Source organism: Callithrix jacchus, chromosome 7 (assembly GCF_049354715.1).
Source record: "Callithrix jacchus isolate 240 chromosome 7, calJac240_pri, whole genome shotgun sequence".
Lineage (NCBI taxonomy): Eukaryota > Metazoa > Chordata > Mammalia > Primates > Cebidae > Callithrix > Callithrix jacchus.
Genome location: NC_133508.1, coordinates 57386009 through 57402761, shown reverse-complemented (window position 1 = coordinate 57402761; position 16753 = coordinate 57386009). Strand labels below are relative to the sequence as shown.

The following is a 16753-nucleotide window of genomic DNA, read 5'->3' as shown; positions in this document are numbered from 1 at the left end:
GAGATGGCAGTGCTGTCCTATTTCCTGGCAGTTGCAGGAAACAGAACCATTCTGATTACTGGCAATAGCAGAGGCCACTCGTTTGGGTTCTGGGTAACTCTGGGATCAGTGCCCAGCTCAGCACAGGAATAAAGAAGATATCCAGCTGAAGACTCATGCTGTCACAGGGTCTGGACAGACTTCTCCAGAGCCTCTGAAAGAAAATTGAGCTGCCCATCCCATTTTCTTACAACCTGCTCTGCTCTGATCCTGAGGGCACAATACAGTCTATATACCACACACTCTGATATACACATGAACCTTCTCAGAGATACTAGTACATGGCTTATGAGAAGCCTCCCACCCTCCCTGCCAAATGTCCCAGACATCTGCGTCTGAGTGCTCAGGCATACAGACATTCTGGGAGGCTGAGACAGACAGCCGACGACCCTCCAGGGAGCCTGGCACATGTGATTTTCAGACAAGGCATAAGTTACTGCCTCCTCCTCCCATATTAAGGAACAGCTTCCTGGCAGCAGTCCCCAGCCCCCATCCTAATCCTGGGGTTGGCTCTGGCTGCTCAAAAGAGCTACTTTCAGGGTTCTGATCATAACCAGGGAGAGCTATACAGGCTTACCTGTGGCTTATCTGACCCTCAGTCACTTCTGTCACCCCAGCAGGCCTGGCATTAAACACAACACAGTAGTGACAGGGCTGAAAAAGCAGGTCCACTTTATTTACAATGATCAGTGACACATAGATCTTTGGGCTTTTTGTGGCCTTGCAGAGACACCTGGGGGGGGGGTCCACTCCCTTGGTTGGGTTAACACACCCTCCTTCCTCATCCTGCTGAATCCGCTGCTGTCAGGACCCACCTGCTCTGAGGAGCCTCGACTTGGGAGCAGCTCTGCTGTGTCTACTTTCTAGGTAGTTAGTGTCCCCAGGCACCTGCCAAAGGTTCTCCTTACCTCCTTTGAAGCCCCATCTTGGACCTGGTTGAGGGGCACCTAGGAGGGGACCACATACACCCATCTGCAGAGAGATGGGGCGGGTGAAGAATCCTGTGGTGGGTGCCAGGGCAGACGCCTGGGCAGTGGCCTCGTGCATGGCTGTTACCCGGCCTAACCTGTTGTTTGAAAGTCGGTGGGACCGTCCCAGTGTTCTCCAAAGGCAGAGCAGTCAAGTCCCAGGAATCCTCCAAGGGGTAGAGAGGCTTGGGCGTGCGAATTCCTCCCTGCGTATATGACAGCGGACTCTGCCCACCACTGGCCGGCCCCAAGGCTCCCCGGCCGCTAGATTCTTCCCCTAGAAGAATGTCTCTCCAGGGTCATTTTTCTTTTCCCACAGGGAAGAAGGCTAGGGGGACCAAGGGCAGGGTCGTTGCCTCCACCCTGGCCAGGATCCAAACCCACCCTCCTGTATTTCTGGAAACTTATCCTCCCTTCTCTTGAGAGGATGTTTTGGGAGGGAATGAGGAGGTCTGTGGGCAAAGAGACTTGGTGTAAAGCGTAGGGGGCGGGTCCACAATGGCAGGCCCGGGCACTATGGGTGTGGGGAGAGAGGAACACCCGCAACAATCAAGGGCATACCAGGCATCATCACCCTGAGCCAAAATGAGGCGGCGGGGCGGACAACACGGAGACCACAGGGGAGACGCGGGCCGGGGACCGGGACAGCCGAAGCGGGCAGGGCCGGGGTCGGAGGCTGTGATTCTGGCGGGCTGGGCCTGAGGCCGCTAGTCCTGTCCCTCCGCTCTCAGCGCGCCTGGCCCGCCCGCTCCCTGGGGCCGGCCTTCCAGCGGCAGGGCTGCGCGAGCGGCTGGGGCGGCGTGGCGCCCCGCAGGCTGCACGTCCTCAGCTCCTGGGCCAGGCTGAGCACCTCCGGCCGCTCGCGCTGGGGGGCTCCTCCCTCGCGCTCCTCCGCGTCGTCGTCGTCCTCCTCGTCCTCCTCCTGGATGCTGCTGAGGCGCGGCGCCCCGCGGCTGCGCTCGCTCGGCGGCGGCCGGTAGGCGCACTTGGCGTTGAGCAGGCGGCGCAGCGGGGCGCGGGGCACCGAGGCGGCGGCGCCCCCTGCGCGGAGGTGCTGCTGGCGCACGTGGCGCGCGTCGCTCTGGCGCTGCAGGCGCTTGAAGTCGCTGAAGGCTGCCAGCGCGGTCTGGCGGAGCAGGCGGGCCAGGGCGCGCGCCTTGTGCGCCCGCGCCAGCAGCACAGCGTGGCAGCGCAGCACTACGGCCTTGTGGCGCGCCTGGTGGCGGTAGACCCAGGCGAAGACGCGCGGGTGGCGCCCGTCGGCGGTGCAGTAGGTGATGCGCGGTAGCAGGTAGGCGTGCGCCGGCCTGCGACCCCCCGAACCCCCGGCGGCGCCGCGCTCGCAGGGCTGCATGCGGATGCCGTGCGGCCCCAGCGTCAGCTTCATCTTGGTGCCCCCGCCCGGCCCGCAGCGAGCCCAGATCTTGCCCACGGCGTCGTCGGTGCAGCCGTCGCCCTTGGCGTGCAGGGTGACGGCGTTGCCCAGGTACCACACCGTGTAGGTCGGGTCCTCCTTGTTGAGCTCCACTTTCTGGCGCCGGCTGCGGAACACGCGGCCCAGGCGCTCCAGCGGCCAGTCGGGCAGCAGGTCCGGGCAGGAGCGCAGGAAGCTGGAGAGCAGCGACGTGTAGGCGAGCCCCGGACTCAAGCTTTTCGCCTTGCACTTGGCCTCGTCCTCCACCAGCACGAATTTGTTACGTCTCCAGGGCAGCATCGCGGCGGCGGCCAAAGAGGCTGGGGTCGCCGGGAGCTCACCTGCGTCCTGTCGGGAGGCCGGGGGAGGGAAGGAGCGCAGAAGTCCACCGCCCGGGAGTCGCAAGAAGCCGGGCAGCGCCGGAGACAGTCGGTGTCTGGAGATGCCCAGTGCCAGGCAGGGCTAGCTTCGCAGATGCTCGGTGCCCAGCCGGGCCGGCAGCCGAGTGGCTGGGGACAGCTTTTCCCGGGAGTGGCTCCAGCCGTCTGGGAAGGGAGGAGGGGCCGAGGCTGGGGGTGGGGTGGGCTGGACACCCCCAACCCAAGCCCAAATGGTGGGATTTCCACGGTCCCTGCCGCCGCAATTTGGGTCGCCGGAGCTGCTGGCTGCTGCTCGGTGGGGCCGACCGAGAGCGCGGCTGCGGTGGGGACTCTTTCAGGCGTCGCGGCTCCACCTCCCCGGGCTGCCTACATCACCGGGCGGGACCACTAGCTCTCCTGTCCCCTCCCCTTGCCCTCTTCTCCCCTCCCCCCGCGCAGGCTCGCGCTGCCCAGGACCCTGCACAGGCGCGGTGGAACGGGTTTAATCATTAGCGGAGGGGCGAGGGTAGAGAGGGCTGTTAAGTACCAGGTATCCCCTGGAATATACCGGAGGGCTTTGTCCATGCTAATTTATTTGGCCTCTCTACTGGTTTCCAAGCTCCCCTTGGCGCATTCGGGAACCTCCCCCGCCACCCTCCACCCCAGGATTCCTGCTGCCCCTCACCCACAGCATGTCCTTACCCTCATCCCTGGGAGTGGGAATCAGGGTGGGTTCTTGAAGGGGCCGGCCTGGCGCACTTTGCCTGGTCTGCACTGCACAAAGCCAGCCGAGGTGGCCGAGGCAGTGCAGTGGAAAAGTACTGTCGCTTGGTGAGGCTTTCTCCCATGTTCCTCCAAGGTCGTGGGCCAGACCGCTGGGCCTGAGCTGAGAGACCTGGCCACTGCTCCAGTGGCTGGCAGTGCCCCTCGCCCGACCTGAAGCAGGGAGGTACTCTTTGAGGGTGGGGGAAACTTTCAGAACAGGGTCTGTGGTAATTGCAGTTGAAAAGCTCCTACTGGCCAAAGGGCAGCTCTGGGGTTTGTGCAGATTAAATAAACTCCTATTTGTGAACTCCTATGAGTTCCCAGGGGTTTTGCATTCATTATCTCATTAAACCCTTGGGACAAGCCCAGATTCAGTTAAATGACTGGCCCAAGGTCTTAAGGCTGGTAGGAGGTAAAACTAGGGCTCCACTCGGGCCTGGGTGACCCAGGGGTTGCCCCCAACCCTCCATCCTCCCCTGGGACCTCCTAATGAGAAGTGGGGAGCTCCTACTGGGGATGAAGTTCTGGCGTATGAAAGACAGTTGTCCCTGGGTGTGGGGACACAGTTCCCTCTTTCAAGATTGGTTAAGCCACAAGCTCCCTAGAACTCCAGGACTGCTCTGTATGGGGCCAGGAGTCTTGCTGCCTTGGCCTCTCACAGAGCCAACACTCAAGCTCTTTCCTTGGCTTCTGAACAGGTCATCTGGGGCAGTATCCAGGTCAGGAGTGAACCCAGGTCTGGGCTGGAGCTGAATTGAGAGCTTGGGCTGGGCCAAGCCAAACCCCATGACCTCCGAGAGTGGGAGCAGTGGGAAGATTTGGGAAGGCAGCATGTGCTATCTCGGCCAGCAACAGTCTTCCAGGGGGGAGGAGTAGTGAGTAGCTGGGGTTAGAATCCCCGAGGGGAATAAAAATAAAATAACAAACCACAGCAAGAAAATAATATGCAAATAAAGACCAGGAAGTTACTCGGATCAGTAGTATCTTTGCTTTGGAGGGTGCCTCTGCTGTAGCCCAGGTTCTTTTTTAATATGGAAGTATCTTTATCACCTTTTGCTGATTATGAAAGGAATAAGTGCTTGTGGTAAAAATTCACAGGAGAAGGACATGAAAGGAAGTCTCCTACTGCTCCCACCCTGCACGTGTGGCCTCATTTCCCAGGGGGATAGAACAGGTTCTGAGAAGCCAGTGATCATTGCAGTGCTTTTCATGGTGCCAGACTTGTCTCCTGGGCCAATGGAAATGGAGACATTAACTCAACCAAATCCCTTTATAGAAAGGACTTCATGTGGTTTTGACCCAAAAGTCAGTTCACTGTAAAATTCTGCCATGTCCTGCCTTGAGTCTCCTAGGGTCGTTCTCTGGATCTTGCCACTGGGGGTTCCCTCTCCCCACAGCAGTGAGCTGGTGGGAGTGTCAGAGGCAAAGTCTCAGCTTGCAAGGCTGAGAAAACTCCAAGCTTTATTTTTTCCTTTTTTGAGACAAGGTATTGCTCTGTCTCCCAGGCTGGAGTGCAGAGATCACGGCTCACTGCAGCTCGACCTCCCGGGCCCAAGCGATCTTCCCATTTCAGCCTCTTGAGTAGCTGGGACCACAGGCATGTGCCACCACAGCTGGCTAATGTTTTAAAATTTTTCTCTAGAAACATGTTCTCTGTATGTCTCCCAGGCTGACCTTGAACTCCTGGACTCAAGCAATCCTCCTGCCTCAGCCTTTTACAGTGCTGGATTATAGGCATGAGCCACCGTGCCTGGCTGAACTCTAGCTGTTGATGGAAGGAAGGTATAGCCAGCCCCTTAGGCTTGCTACAGTTAACACATAAAGATACAGGACCTGTAATTAAATGTGTTTCAGAGAAACAACTACTTTTTTGAGACAGCGTCTTACTTTGTCACCAGGCTGGACTGCAGTGGCCCAATCTCGGCTCACTTCAACCTCCGTTTCCTGGGCTCAAGCTATTCTCATGCCTTAGCCACCCAAGTAGCTGGGAACCATGCCCGGCTAACTTTTGTATGTTTAGTAGAGACAAGGTTTCACCATATTGGCCAGGCTGGTCTTGAACTCCTGGTCTCAAGTGATCCACCTGTCTCAGCCTCCCAGAGTGCTGGGATTACAGGCATGAGCCATACACCTGGCCAGAAACAGCAAATTTGTGAAGTCCAAGTACGTCCCAAGTATTGCATGTATCTGGCAACCCTTAGTCTCCTGCCTACCAGCAGGCTAGAGATCAAGTGGCTACAGGTACACGTGTGCTGCACACTGATGGTCTCTACTCTCTCCTGAGCCTGCCCCACTTTCCTTTATTCTGGTGGTGTGACTTCTATTCCCATTGTTCTTTGGAAAAATTCTCAGGGGATGGGAAGGGAGTCACTTTGGACTGTGAGATCACAGCAAGCCCAATAGTCTGTTTTAATGTTACAATCCCTTGACCTCAAAGCAAGCTTGGTCTTGGGCTTTCTGTGCTTCCTCTAACCGTTTTTCTATGGAGCAGCAATCCCCAACATTTTTGGTACCAGGGACTGGTTTTATGCGGACAGTTTTTCCATGAAGGGGAGGGGGATGGTTTTGGGATGAAACTGTTCTACCTTAGATCATCAGGCATTAATTCTTTTTTTGTTTGTTTTTGAGATGGAGTCTCGCTCTGTCACTCAGACTGGATCTCAGCTCACTGCAACCTTGTGCCTCAGCCTCCCAAGTACCTGGAATTATAGGCACACATCACCACGCCCGGCTAATTCTGTATTTTTAGTAGAGATGGGGTTTCACCATGTTGGCTAGGATGGTCTCAAACTCCTGACCTCAGGTGGTCTACCCACTTTGGGTCCAGCCTCCCAAAGTGCTGGGATTACAGGCATAAGCCACCACACCCAGCCATCAGGCATTAGTTAGATTGTCATAAGGAGCATACAGCCTTGGTCCCTTGCATGCCCAGTTCACGATAGGGTTCACGCTCCTATGAGAATCTAAAGCTGCTGCTGGAGGTGAAGCTCAGGCAGTGATGTTCGTTTGCCTGCCACTCACCTCCTGCTGTGCAGCCCAGGGCCTAACAGGCCACGATTGGTACGGGTTGGCGACTCTGGGGTTGGGGATCCCTGGTATAGAGGGCTCAGTTGCCTTCTGGGCTTCCACCATCCTTTCTGTTTAAATGTCTCAAAAAGCTGGCCTGGTCCCAGGCATGGAGGCCGAACTCATCATGAATGGGACTAGGGCTGTCCTCTGTGTTAAGCTTTCTCTTCATTCCTTTCCTTCGTAAGAGCTCCCAGCCTGGCATTGGGTTGTCACTACTTCATAGATTGGTGAGCAGTTGGAACTTTTCTCTTTTTTCAAACTTTTTTACCATATTTATACTAATATTAATTTAAAAAGCCAAATACCTGGCTTATAGTAAGCTTATAATTTAAAACAGATCAATCCCTACCCCACGCTTTTTTAGTCTAAATTACCACTTCCAAAGACAACCACTCTTCTACATATTTTATTTTATTTTTTTTGAGACTGAGTCTGGCCCTGTCAGCCAGGCTGAGGTGCAGTGGCACTATCTCAACTCACTGCAACCTCTGCCTCCCGGGTTCAAGCAATTCTCCTGCCTCAGCCTCCCAAGTAGCTGGGACTACTGTACTTTTAGTAGATATGAGGCTTCCCCATGTTGGCTAGGCTGGTCTCAAACTCCTGACCTCAAGTGATCCACCCACCTCATCCTCCCAAACTGCTGGGATTACAGGCCTGAACCACCGCACCCGGCTCTTCTATACATTTTAGATGGCATTTCTGTCATATGCCTCCGTATCTCTGACCCTCCTAATTCAGACATTTCAGTTGTTAAATCTTATCTTTTGTCTCCCTGTGACATAAGATGAGGATTGTGGTCCTTTTATCCACCCCCATCACACACATTTTTCCTCCCCCCCCAGTTGAGTTAGAACATTTTGTCATTTCTGTTGCAACAGTATTCGGGCTTAATTGTTATAACTATGTAAATATTGTTCAGAGCTGAGCCTTAAAGTGTGCCATGATCTTCCTTACTTCCCTTATTGGACAACTCTTTTGTTTTTTTCAGAAGTTAGTAATTGCCTCTTTTTTTTTTTTTAAAGAAAATATCTTCCTTGTTTACCTGTCACTAATTTGTTCTCCACTTCTCCAGTGGAATGGTGAAACTCCCTTTGACCTGGTTGGATACACCAGGTGATTTTTCCAGTTTCTTACGGACATCCCTCTGGGAGGCATCCTCTCTGGGCTCCCATCTGGAGTGCAGAGACCTGTGCAGCTCTTGTCTTGGGACCTTGCACTACTACTCTCCTGGGAGTTGCCTTTGCTTCTTTCCTATGTTGGATCCTGCTTTCCGGATCCCTTGCTTTTTGTTGTTGTTTATTTTCTTGTTTTGACAGAGCATGTATTCTACTAGCTTTGATGGATAGTTTGCCTTGGTGTCTGTGTTAGTTCATTCTCATTGCTATTAAAAAATACCAGAGACTGGGTAATTGATAAAAGGTTTAATTGAAGGGCTGAAGTTGAGGCAGCAATTAATAGCCCACCGACCAAAAAAAAAAAAAAAAAGGTTTAATTGGCTTGCTTCTGCAGGCTATACAGGATGCACAGTGGCTTCTACTTCTGGGGAGGCCTCAGGAAACTTAGAATTATGGCAGAAGGTGAAGGGAGAGCCGGGTGTCACATGGAGCAGGAGGAAGAGAGAGGGAGGGGAGGTGCTATACACTTGTAAACAACCCGATCTCACAAGGATTCACTGTTGTGACACAGCACTAAGGGGAAAGCTGCCCCCATGATCCAGTCACCTCCCACCAGGCCCTACTTCCAACACCGGGGATTACAGTTTCACATGAGATTTGGGTGGGGACACAGACCTAAACCATATTCTACATTGGAGATAAATTTCCCTCAGAATTTTGAAGACATGATCCACGGTTGCTGTTGAAAAGTCAGACGAGAATCGGATACCCTATCCTGTGCCTATGACTTGATTTTTCCCTCTGGAAGTTTTCAGGATCTTCCAGAGGTCTAAAGTTTCACAGTGATGTGCATTTTCGGTGGAACTTGGTGGGCTTTTTAGTTTGGAAATCGATCTCTTTTAATTTGAAAATCGATTTTGGGGAAATTTCTGTGTGCTGGTTTCCTCCATTCCATTTTCTCTGTTTTTGTTTTTGTTTTCTTTCCAGATCTATTTTAGTTCCATCTCTAATTTTTCAAAGTGTTCTTTGCAATTTACCACTTAAAAAACATTTGTTCTGTTTCCTGGGACATGACTTCAACTTTATCCTAAAACTTTTCTATGAGATTTTTAAAAATCTCTCTCCACAAAGATTTTCACTTCTAAGAGCAATTTCTTGATTTTTTTCTCTAGCATCCTATTCTTGTTTCATGGCCGTGATATTATCTCTTGTGTCTCTAAGAATGTTAATTGCAGTTGTTTTTTGAAATATTTTATCTTTTGATTGTGGTAAAATACACATAAACATAAAATTCATCATCTTAATCATTTGTAAGTGTACAGTACAGTATTGTTAATTCTATTTGTATTCTTGCACAACCAATCTCTAAAACTTTTTCACTTTTCAAAACTGAAACTTTATACCCATTGAACAACAACTCATTTCCAGCTCTCCCTAGCCCCTGGCAACTACCCTCCCACTTTCCATTTCTGTGGATTTGGCTACTCCAGATACCTCATGTAAAGGGATCATGCAGTTTTTGTCTTTTTGAGACAGGCTTATTTCACTTAGCATAATGTCTTCATATAAATCAGAATTTCCTTTCTTTTTATGGCTGAATAATAGTCCATTGCATGTGTATATCGCATTTTGCTTATCCATTTATCTGTTGATGGACACTTGGGTTGCTTCAACCTTTTGGCTATTGTGAATAATGCTGCTGTGAACATGTGTGTGTAAATACCTTTTTGAGGCCGGGTGTGGTGACTCATGCCTGTAATCCCAGCACTTTGGGAGGCCGAGGCAGGAAGATCACCTGAGATCTGGAGTTTGAGACCAGCCTCTCCAACATGGTGAAACCCCGTCTCTACTAAAAATACAAATAAATTAGCTGGGTGTGGTAGTGCGTGCCTGTAAACCCAGCTACTTGGGACGGAGGCAGGAAAATCGCTTGAACCCGAAGGGGTGGAGGTTGCAGTGAGCCGAGATTGCGCCATTGCACTCTAGCCTGGGCAACAAGAGCAAAACTGCATCTCAAAAAAAAAAAAAAAATCTTTTTGAGACCCTGCTTTTAATTGTTTTGGATATATATCCAGAAGTTGAATTGCCAGGTCATATGGTAATTCTATTCTTAATTTTTTTGAGGGCTCATTCTACCGTTTTCCATAGCAGCTGCAGCATTTTACCTCCCACCAACAGGGCCCAAAGGATCAAGTTGCTCCGTATCTCCACACGTGTTCTGTTTAAGTAGAAGTTGACCGATGGGTGTGAGGTGGCGTCTCATGGTGGTTTTTGATTTGTGATTAGTGATGTTGAGCATCTTTTCACATTCTTGTTGGCTATTGCATATCTATCTTATTTGGAGAAATGTCTATTCACGTCCTTTGCCCATTTCAAAATTGGGTTATTTGTGCTGTTGTTGAGTTCTTTGTATATTCTGGATGTTAATCCCTTATGAGATGTATGATTTGTAAATATTTTCCTTTTTTATTTCTTTTTGATATGGAGTCTTTTCCTGTCACCCAGGCTGGAGTGTGGTGGTGTGATCTCAGCTCACTGCAACCTTCACCTACCGGGTTCAAGTGATTCTTTTGCCTCAGCCTCCCTAGTAACTGGGATTACAGTTGCCTGCCACCATGCCTAGCTAATTTTGTATTTTTAGTAGAGGTGGAGTTTTGCCACGTTGGCCAGGCTGGTCTCAAACTCCTGACCTCAGATGATCTGCATGCCCATCCTCTTTCAGCAATATTTTATGTTTTCCAGTGTACAAGTCTTTCACCTTGTTGGTGAAGTTTATTCCAAAGTTTTTTATTCCTTTTGATGTTATTGTATATGGAATTGTTTTCTTAATTTCCTTTTCAGATTGTTCATTGTCAATGCATAGAAATGCAACTGACAGCTGGGCGTGGAGGCTGAGGCAGAAGGATCGCCTGCACCTGGGATGCTGGATTAATGTATTAGTACTGTAAGTCTTATTGGTGGAATATTTAGAGTTTTCCAGGGTTAACTGTTTTCTGTTTTCAGGTTTTTTTTTTTGAGACAGGGTCTTGCTCTGTTGCCCAGGCTGAAGTGCCATGGCATGATCATAGCTCACTGCAGCCTGGATCTCCCGGGTTCAAGTGATCCTCCTACCTCAGCCTGCTGAGTAGCTAGGACTACAGGTGCCTGCCATCATGCCCAGCGAATTTTGTTGAACTGTTAGTAGAAACAGGGTCTTGCCGTGTTGCCCTCCCACTCCTAAGCTCAAGTGATCCTCCTATCTTGGCCTCCCAAAGTGCTGAGATTACAGGCATAAGCCACTGCACCCAGTCTGCAGTTGTTTCAAAAGTCTTCTGTTTCCTGCATTGATCTGCTTCCTGAGTTTCTCCTGTTAAAAAAAAAAAAAAAAAAAAAATAGGCCAGGCACAGTGGCTCACACCTGTAATCCCAGCACTTTGGGAGGCTGAGGCCAGCAGATCACCTGGGTCACGAATTTGAGACCAGCCTGGCCAGCATGGCAAAACCCTGTCTCTACTGAAAAATACAAAAATTAGCCTGGTGTGGTGGCATGTGCCTATAATCCCAGCTACTCTGGAGGCTGAGGTAGGAGAATCACTTGAACCCGGGAGGCAGAGGTTGCAGTGAACCGAGATTGCACCACTGCACTCCAGCCTGGGCAATAGAGTGAGACTGTCTCAAAAGAAAAAAAAATTGTTTAAACATGTAAATGCCTAATTCTTATCTTTGCAGCTTTCCTGTAATGTTTTGTATTAGTGTTGCCCAGTCCTAAGGTGAGAGGCACAAAAGCTGATTGGAAGCTCCTTATGTATGAGGGCCAGGGAGGGGAGGGAAGGACAGGGTTTGCCATATGAGAGTGTCATTATCTGGTGACAACTCAGCCATTTGTAAGGAAACTGAAAGTTGAGGTCACTGTTTCCAGAGAGCATTCCTAGAGTCTCCTGCCCTCAGGGAGGGGGTGCGTCAATCTGGCCTTCCCCATACTGGGAGTGAACTGATCAGTAAACGCTATGTTCAGGCTCATGGCTCCCTCACCTTTGGCTGTGCCTGGGGGCTTCAGTCTAGCTCTCCAGAGAGCAAAGCTCTGGGTGCAGCTTCTGATGTGGAGGGCAAAGCGGCTGTTTCCATGCTGCTCCGGATCCAGGAGGGTACCTGGGGCTCTCACTGCAGGCTTTCAACCCGTCCTCTCTTCTCACCGCCCACACCTTCATCACCAGAAATGTCTGCTGCTCGGAATTGCTGGGTGTCCTGGCTCCTCCTCCCGACGCGGCTGGGCTGGCTTTTGCTGCTTTGCAGTCTTCTCCCCTCTGCTGGACTTTTGCCCCTTGTCTTTCATCCTCCAAAGTGTCACCACCACCTCTCAGCTGCTGCCACCTCTCCTTTGTTTCTTATCACTTAGGTCACTTTCATTCCTTCCTGTTTTAGTGAGGCTTGGGGAAGGGATGGGGAATGCATCTCAGTTTTCTGCGTCTAATGAGAAGGTTCTCCTTGGTAGTTTTCTGATGGTTCCTGTTGTGCTCAGGATTTGTGTATTGTATCTATAAATACTTGATTGCATTGACACTTGTTCCTGGAAACATAAAAGTACCTCCGTGTTGTGGTGTTAGGAGAGATGCAGGTTTTCCCTCAGGTCCTCGAGGTTCCTCATGATGTCCACAGCATTTGTTACAGTCTTTTGTCATAATGTTGGGAGCTTTAGGCCTCAGGAAACAGAACCCTGAAGACCTTCTATCTCCTTTCACCTGCTTCAAGGCAGGACTCTACTTTTCCCACCCACTTTTCTGTTTTTCTTGTTTGTGATGGAGTTTCACTCTTGTTGCCCAGGCTGGAGTGCAATGGCTTGATCTCGGCTCACGGCAACCTCCGCTTTCGAAGTTCAAGCAATTCTCCTGCCTCAGCCTCCTGAGTAGCTGGGATTACAGGCATGCACCACCATGCCTGGCTAATTTTGTATTTTTAGTAGAGACAGGGTTTCACCATGTTCATCAGGCTGGTCTCGAGCTCCTGACCTCAGGTGATCTGCCCACCTCAGCCTCCCAAAGTGCTTGGATTACAGGCGTGAGCCACTGCGCCCAGCCTTACCACCCATTTTTCTAAAGACTGCCGCTCTAGAGAGGGTCCCACCCCATACCCTGGAGGCCAATCACATTTCAACAACATTGTCATAAAAACCCAAGAGGCAGATCACTTGAGGTCAGGAGTCCAAGACCAGCCTGGCCGAGATGGTGAAACTCTGACTCTACTAAAAATACAAAAATTAGCGGGGGCATGGTGGCATGCTCCTGTAGTTCCAGCTAGTTGGGAGACTGAGGCAGGAGAATTGCTTGAACACAGGAGGCAGAGGTTGCAATGAGCTGAGATTGTGCCATTGCACTCGAGCCTGGGTGACAGAGAAAGACTCAATTTCAAAGAACAACAAAAACAAACAAACAAAAAAGCCTGAGAGGACCAGGTTCAGGAGCTTCCAGATAGCTGAACACATGGAGGTTCTTGGAGGGTGAGGCATCCAGGAAGGGCATGGAAGCTTCGTGCCCCATCCCTATGCATCCATGCCCCTCACTCTATGCATCTCTCCATCTGTATCCCTGGTAATATCCTTTATAGTAAGCCAGTACATGTTAAGTAAGTGTTTCTCTGAATTCATTGAGCCAACAAATTAATCGAACCCAAGGTGTGGGTTGTGGGGATTCTGGTCAGAAGTTCTGGAGGCCTGGAATTACAACTGGGTTCTGAAGTGGGGGTGGGGGGCTGTCTTGGCATTGAGCCCTCAACCTGTGGGATCCCATGCTGTCTACCTGTGGGATCTGATAGTGTCGGAATTTAATTGAAGGACACCCAGTTTGTGTCTGCTGTTGAGTGTATGGGGGAAAACCTGCATGCATTTAGTCAGAGAAATCTTGTGTTGATGTTTGCTGTTGTGGTGGTGGGAGAGCAGAGGAAAAACAGTCTTTGTGTTTTTCCCAAATAATGCATGTCAATTGATAAATTTGTTTATTTGTGTATTTACTCAGCAATTTTTTTCTGACAAACAAATGGGAAAGTTGGATTAATTGTCATAGTCCTTTGTGGTTTATAAATTCAACCAATCTTCTCAAGAATTTTTTTTTTTTTTGGAGACAGGGTCTCACTCTGTCACTCAGGCTGGAGCGCAGTGGCTTGTTCATGGCTCACTGCAGTCTTGACCTCCCTGAGCTAAAGATTCCCTCTCACCTAAGCCTCATGAGTCCCTGGGACTATAGGCATGCACCATCACGCCTGGCTAACATTTTGTGTGTATTTTTTGGAGACAGGGTCTTGCCATGTTGTCCAGGCTGGTCTTAAACTCCTAGGCTCAAGGAATCCTCCTACCTCAGCCTCCCAAAATGCTGGGATTACAGGCATGAGCCACCACACTTGGCCAGGAATCATTTTAATTGGGTGCTAAGTTCAACATTAAACACTGGGGTGGGGGGCACATAGAGATATGGAAGACGTTCCTGTCATAGCCAGACTCCAAGATGGCGCCCAGTGACCCTTACTTCCTAGTGTTCATCTTATGTGTATTCTCCTCCCACAATGAATGGGGCTAAGTAATGCATGAGACATTGTGGAAGTGTCACCATGTGATTTCTGAGGCTAACATATGAAGGATGCTGTGACTTCTGCTTTGTTCTCTCTTGGATTACTTCCTATGGCAGAAACCAGTGACTATGTCATGAGAATACTCAAGCAGTCCTATGGAGAAGTCCACAGGGCAAGGAACTGAGGCCTCCTGCCAACAGCCAGCACCAAGTCAGCATCCTTGTGAGTGAGCATCTTGGAAGTGGACCCTCTAGCCCCAGTCCAACCTTCAGATGACCACAGCCCCAGCTCATATGTAGACTGCAGCCTCCTGAGAGACACTGAGCCAGGGCATGCAGCTAAGTTGCTTCTGACTTCCTAACCTGTAGGAACTGTGAGATGATACATGTGTATCATTACATTGCTAAACTTTGGGACAGTTGTCTCTCAGCAGAAGATACATACCATCCTAATCTGTCACACTGGTCCCCAAAGCTCTGCAAGATTGCTCTCTCCCTCGTTTCCTGTGACCCCCTTTCCAATAGCATCTCTCTGCCCAAGCCATGCTATGCTAGCCCCTTCCAGTTTCTCTAACTGCTGAGTACCTTGTTGTCTCCAGTCCTTTCCAGATGCTGCTCCCCCAGTCCCCATCCTTCCCTCTCCCATCTCCTCTTCTAGTCTGTTCATCTTTCAAGCCGATGATTAAGCATCACTGCTCTAGGGAAGTAGTTTCCTGGTCCCTCCTGACTTCCATGGGTCCTGCACCTCAACATAAACCGTTCAAAGCATCTATCAGAATTATAATCAGTTGATTATTTGTGTAATCATTTACTTGGTGCCTATCTCTCTCCACTCCTGAGACCCTAACGCATGGAGGGCAGAGAATGCATCTATCTTAAACACAGCCAACTCCACAGTGGCCTGGACAGCATCTGGAACATAGGAGATGCTCAAAAGATGTGTGTTGAGGAGCTGAACGTGACCTGCTTCTGCCAGCTCGCTTCTGTTGTTACCACCTCCACTGCAAGAAAACAGCTTAGAGCAAGCTTGTCCAAGGCCCGAGGCCACATGTGGCCCAGTGTGGTGATGCATGTGGCCCAGCACAAATCTGTAAACGTTCTTAAAACATTTTGAGGTTTTTTTTTTTTGCCATTTAAACATTTTTTTTTAGCTCATCAGCTATCATGAGTGTTGGTGTATTTTATGTGTGGCCCAAGACAATTCTTCCAGTGTGGCCCAGGGAAGCCGAAAGATTGGACACCCCCGGCTTAGAGCAAACCCCTCACCGATGGCAGGTCAGTGTTATTCCTAAAGGACAGCACATACACTTTTGCCACTTTTTAAAAATGCTCACTTCCAGTGGTGACTCATTTAGTGACCTTGAGCTGCTTGCCTTTCCCCTCTGAAAAAGGTGGATAGAAATTGGTACAGTGCCTCTTTGGAAGGCTAGGAACTGTTCATTTAGAGAGGTTTTGGCAGGGTTTTCAATGCTCTTGAAGCACAATTTTCTTAATATCTAGGTGGTAAGTGATTATGTAAGTGATGAATAGAAATGAACTGTGATTGACCATGTGAATGTATCTCTTGTAGGGTGTGTGTGTGTGTGTGTGTGTGTGCGCGCGCGCACGCATGCGTGTGAGCTCGAGTGCCTTTTGGTGTTAAATCGGCATACATATTTTTCAGACGAGTCTACATTTGCTCTAGGATTCTCATGGATATCCTAAATTCTGCTGCAGACCTGTTTGAAGATGTAATTGTTTGACTTTGAAGCTATATTCATTTCTAATAATAACAAAACCAATATTTGCTTAAAGCTTAGTTAGGCATTTTGCAAAACCCATTTCCTTTATCATGGCCAATCTTCACAGTTACTTTTGCAAGATAGGAACTATTATAACCTCATATGACAGATGAGAGAACTAAGGCTCAGAGAGGTTCAATAACTTGCCCAAGGTTACACAGCTAATAAGTGGCAGACCAATAACTAAAATCTGTATGGCATGGTCAAAATCTTTGGCAAAATTGTGCATGTGTATTTGTGATTAAGAGAATAAGGAAAAAGAGGAATGCGACAAAAGGGACTATTTCTTCTGAAGGATTTTAATGGTAAAGCAGCCCTCAGAAGACCATTAGTCTACAATCAGATGCTCAGGTACTGAGTGGGATGGATGCAAGAAGTGAGCACAGCCGATGGATGCCAATGTTACCTGCAGTGCACCTGTACCCATGAGATAAGCTCTTGGCACATCCATCAAATCAGAGTCCACTTCAAAGCAAAATCATGTTTGTATAACAAACAGCAGAACAGTCCAAACAAAGGCCAGTATTTGGATACAGCTGGATCTCAGGAATGCCGATAAGAGCAGACACCTGCAGCTCGCCAGGCTCTGAGCCAGAGCAGATGGGATCGAAGACAGGGCCAGAGGAGTTGGCTACATCTTTTTTTTTTTTTTTTGACACAGGTCTTGCTCTGTTGCCCTGGCTGGAGTGCGGTAGCATGATCTCTGC

General features: G+C 49.7%; 1 protein-coding gene across 1 annotated transcript; it reads right to left on the bottom strand.

Annotated features, from left to right (window-relative positions):
* Positions 1 to 685: 685 nt before the first annotated feature.
* Positions 686 to 3108, bottom strand: FAM43B (family with sequence similarity 43 member B). The gene has a single exon (XM_009000554.6). The coding sequence runs from the start codon at positions 2719 to 2721 to the stop codon at positions 1735 to 1737; it is 987 nt and encodes a 328-aa protein (XP_008998802.1). The 5' UTR covers positions 2722 to 3108; the 3' UTR covers positions 686 to 1734.
* Between the last annotated feature and the right edge of the window lie 13645 nt (positions 3109 to 16753).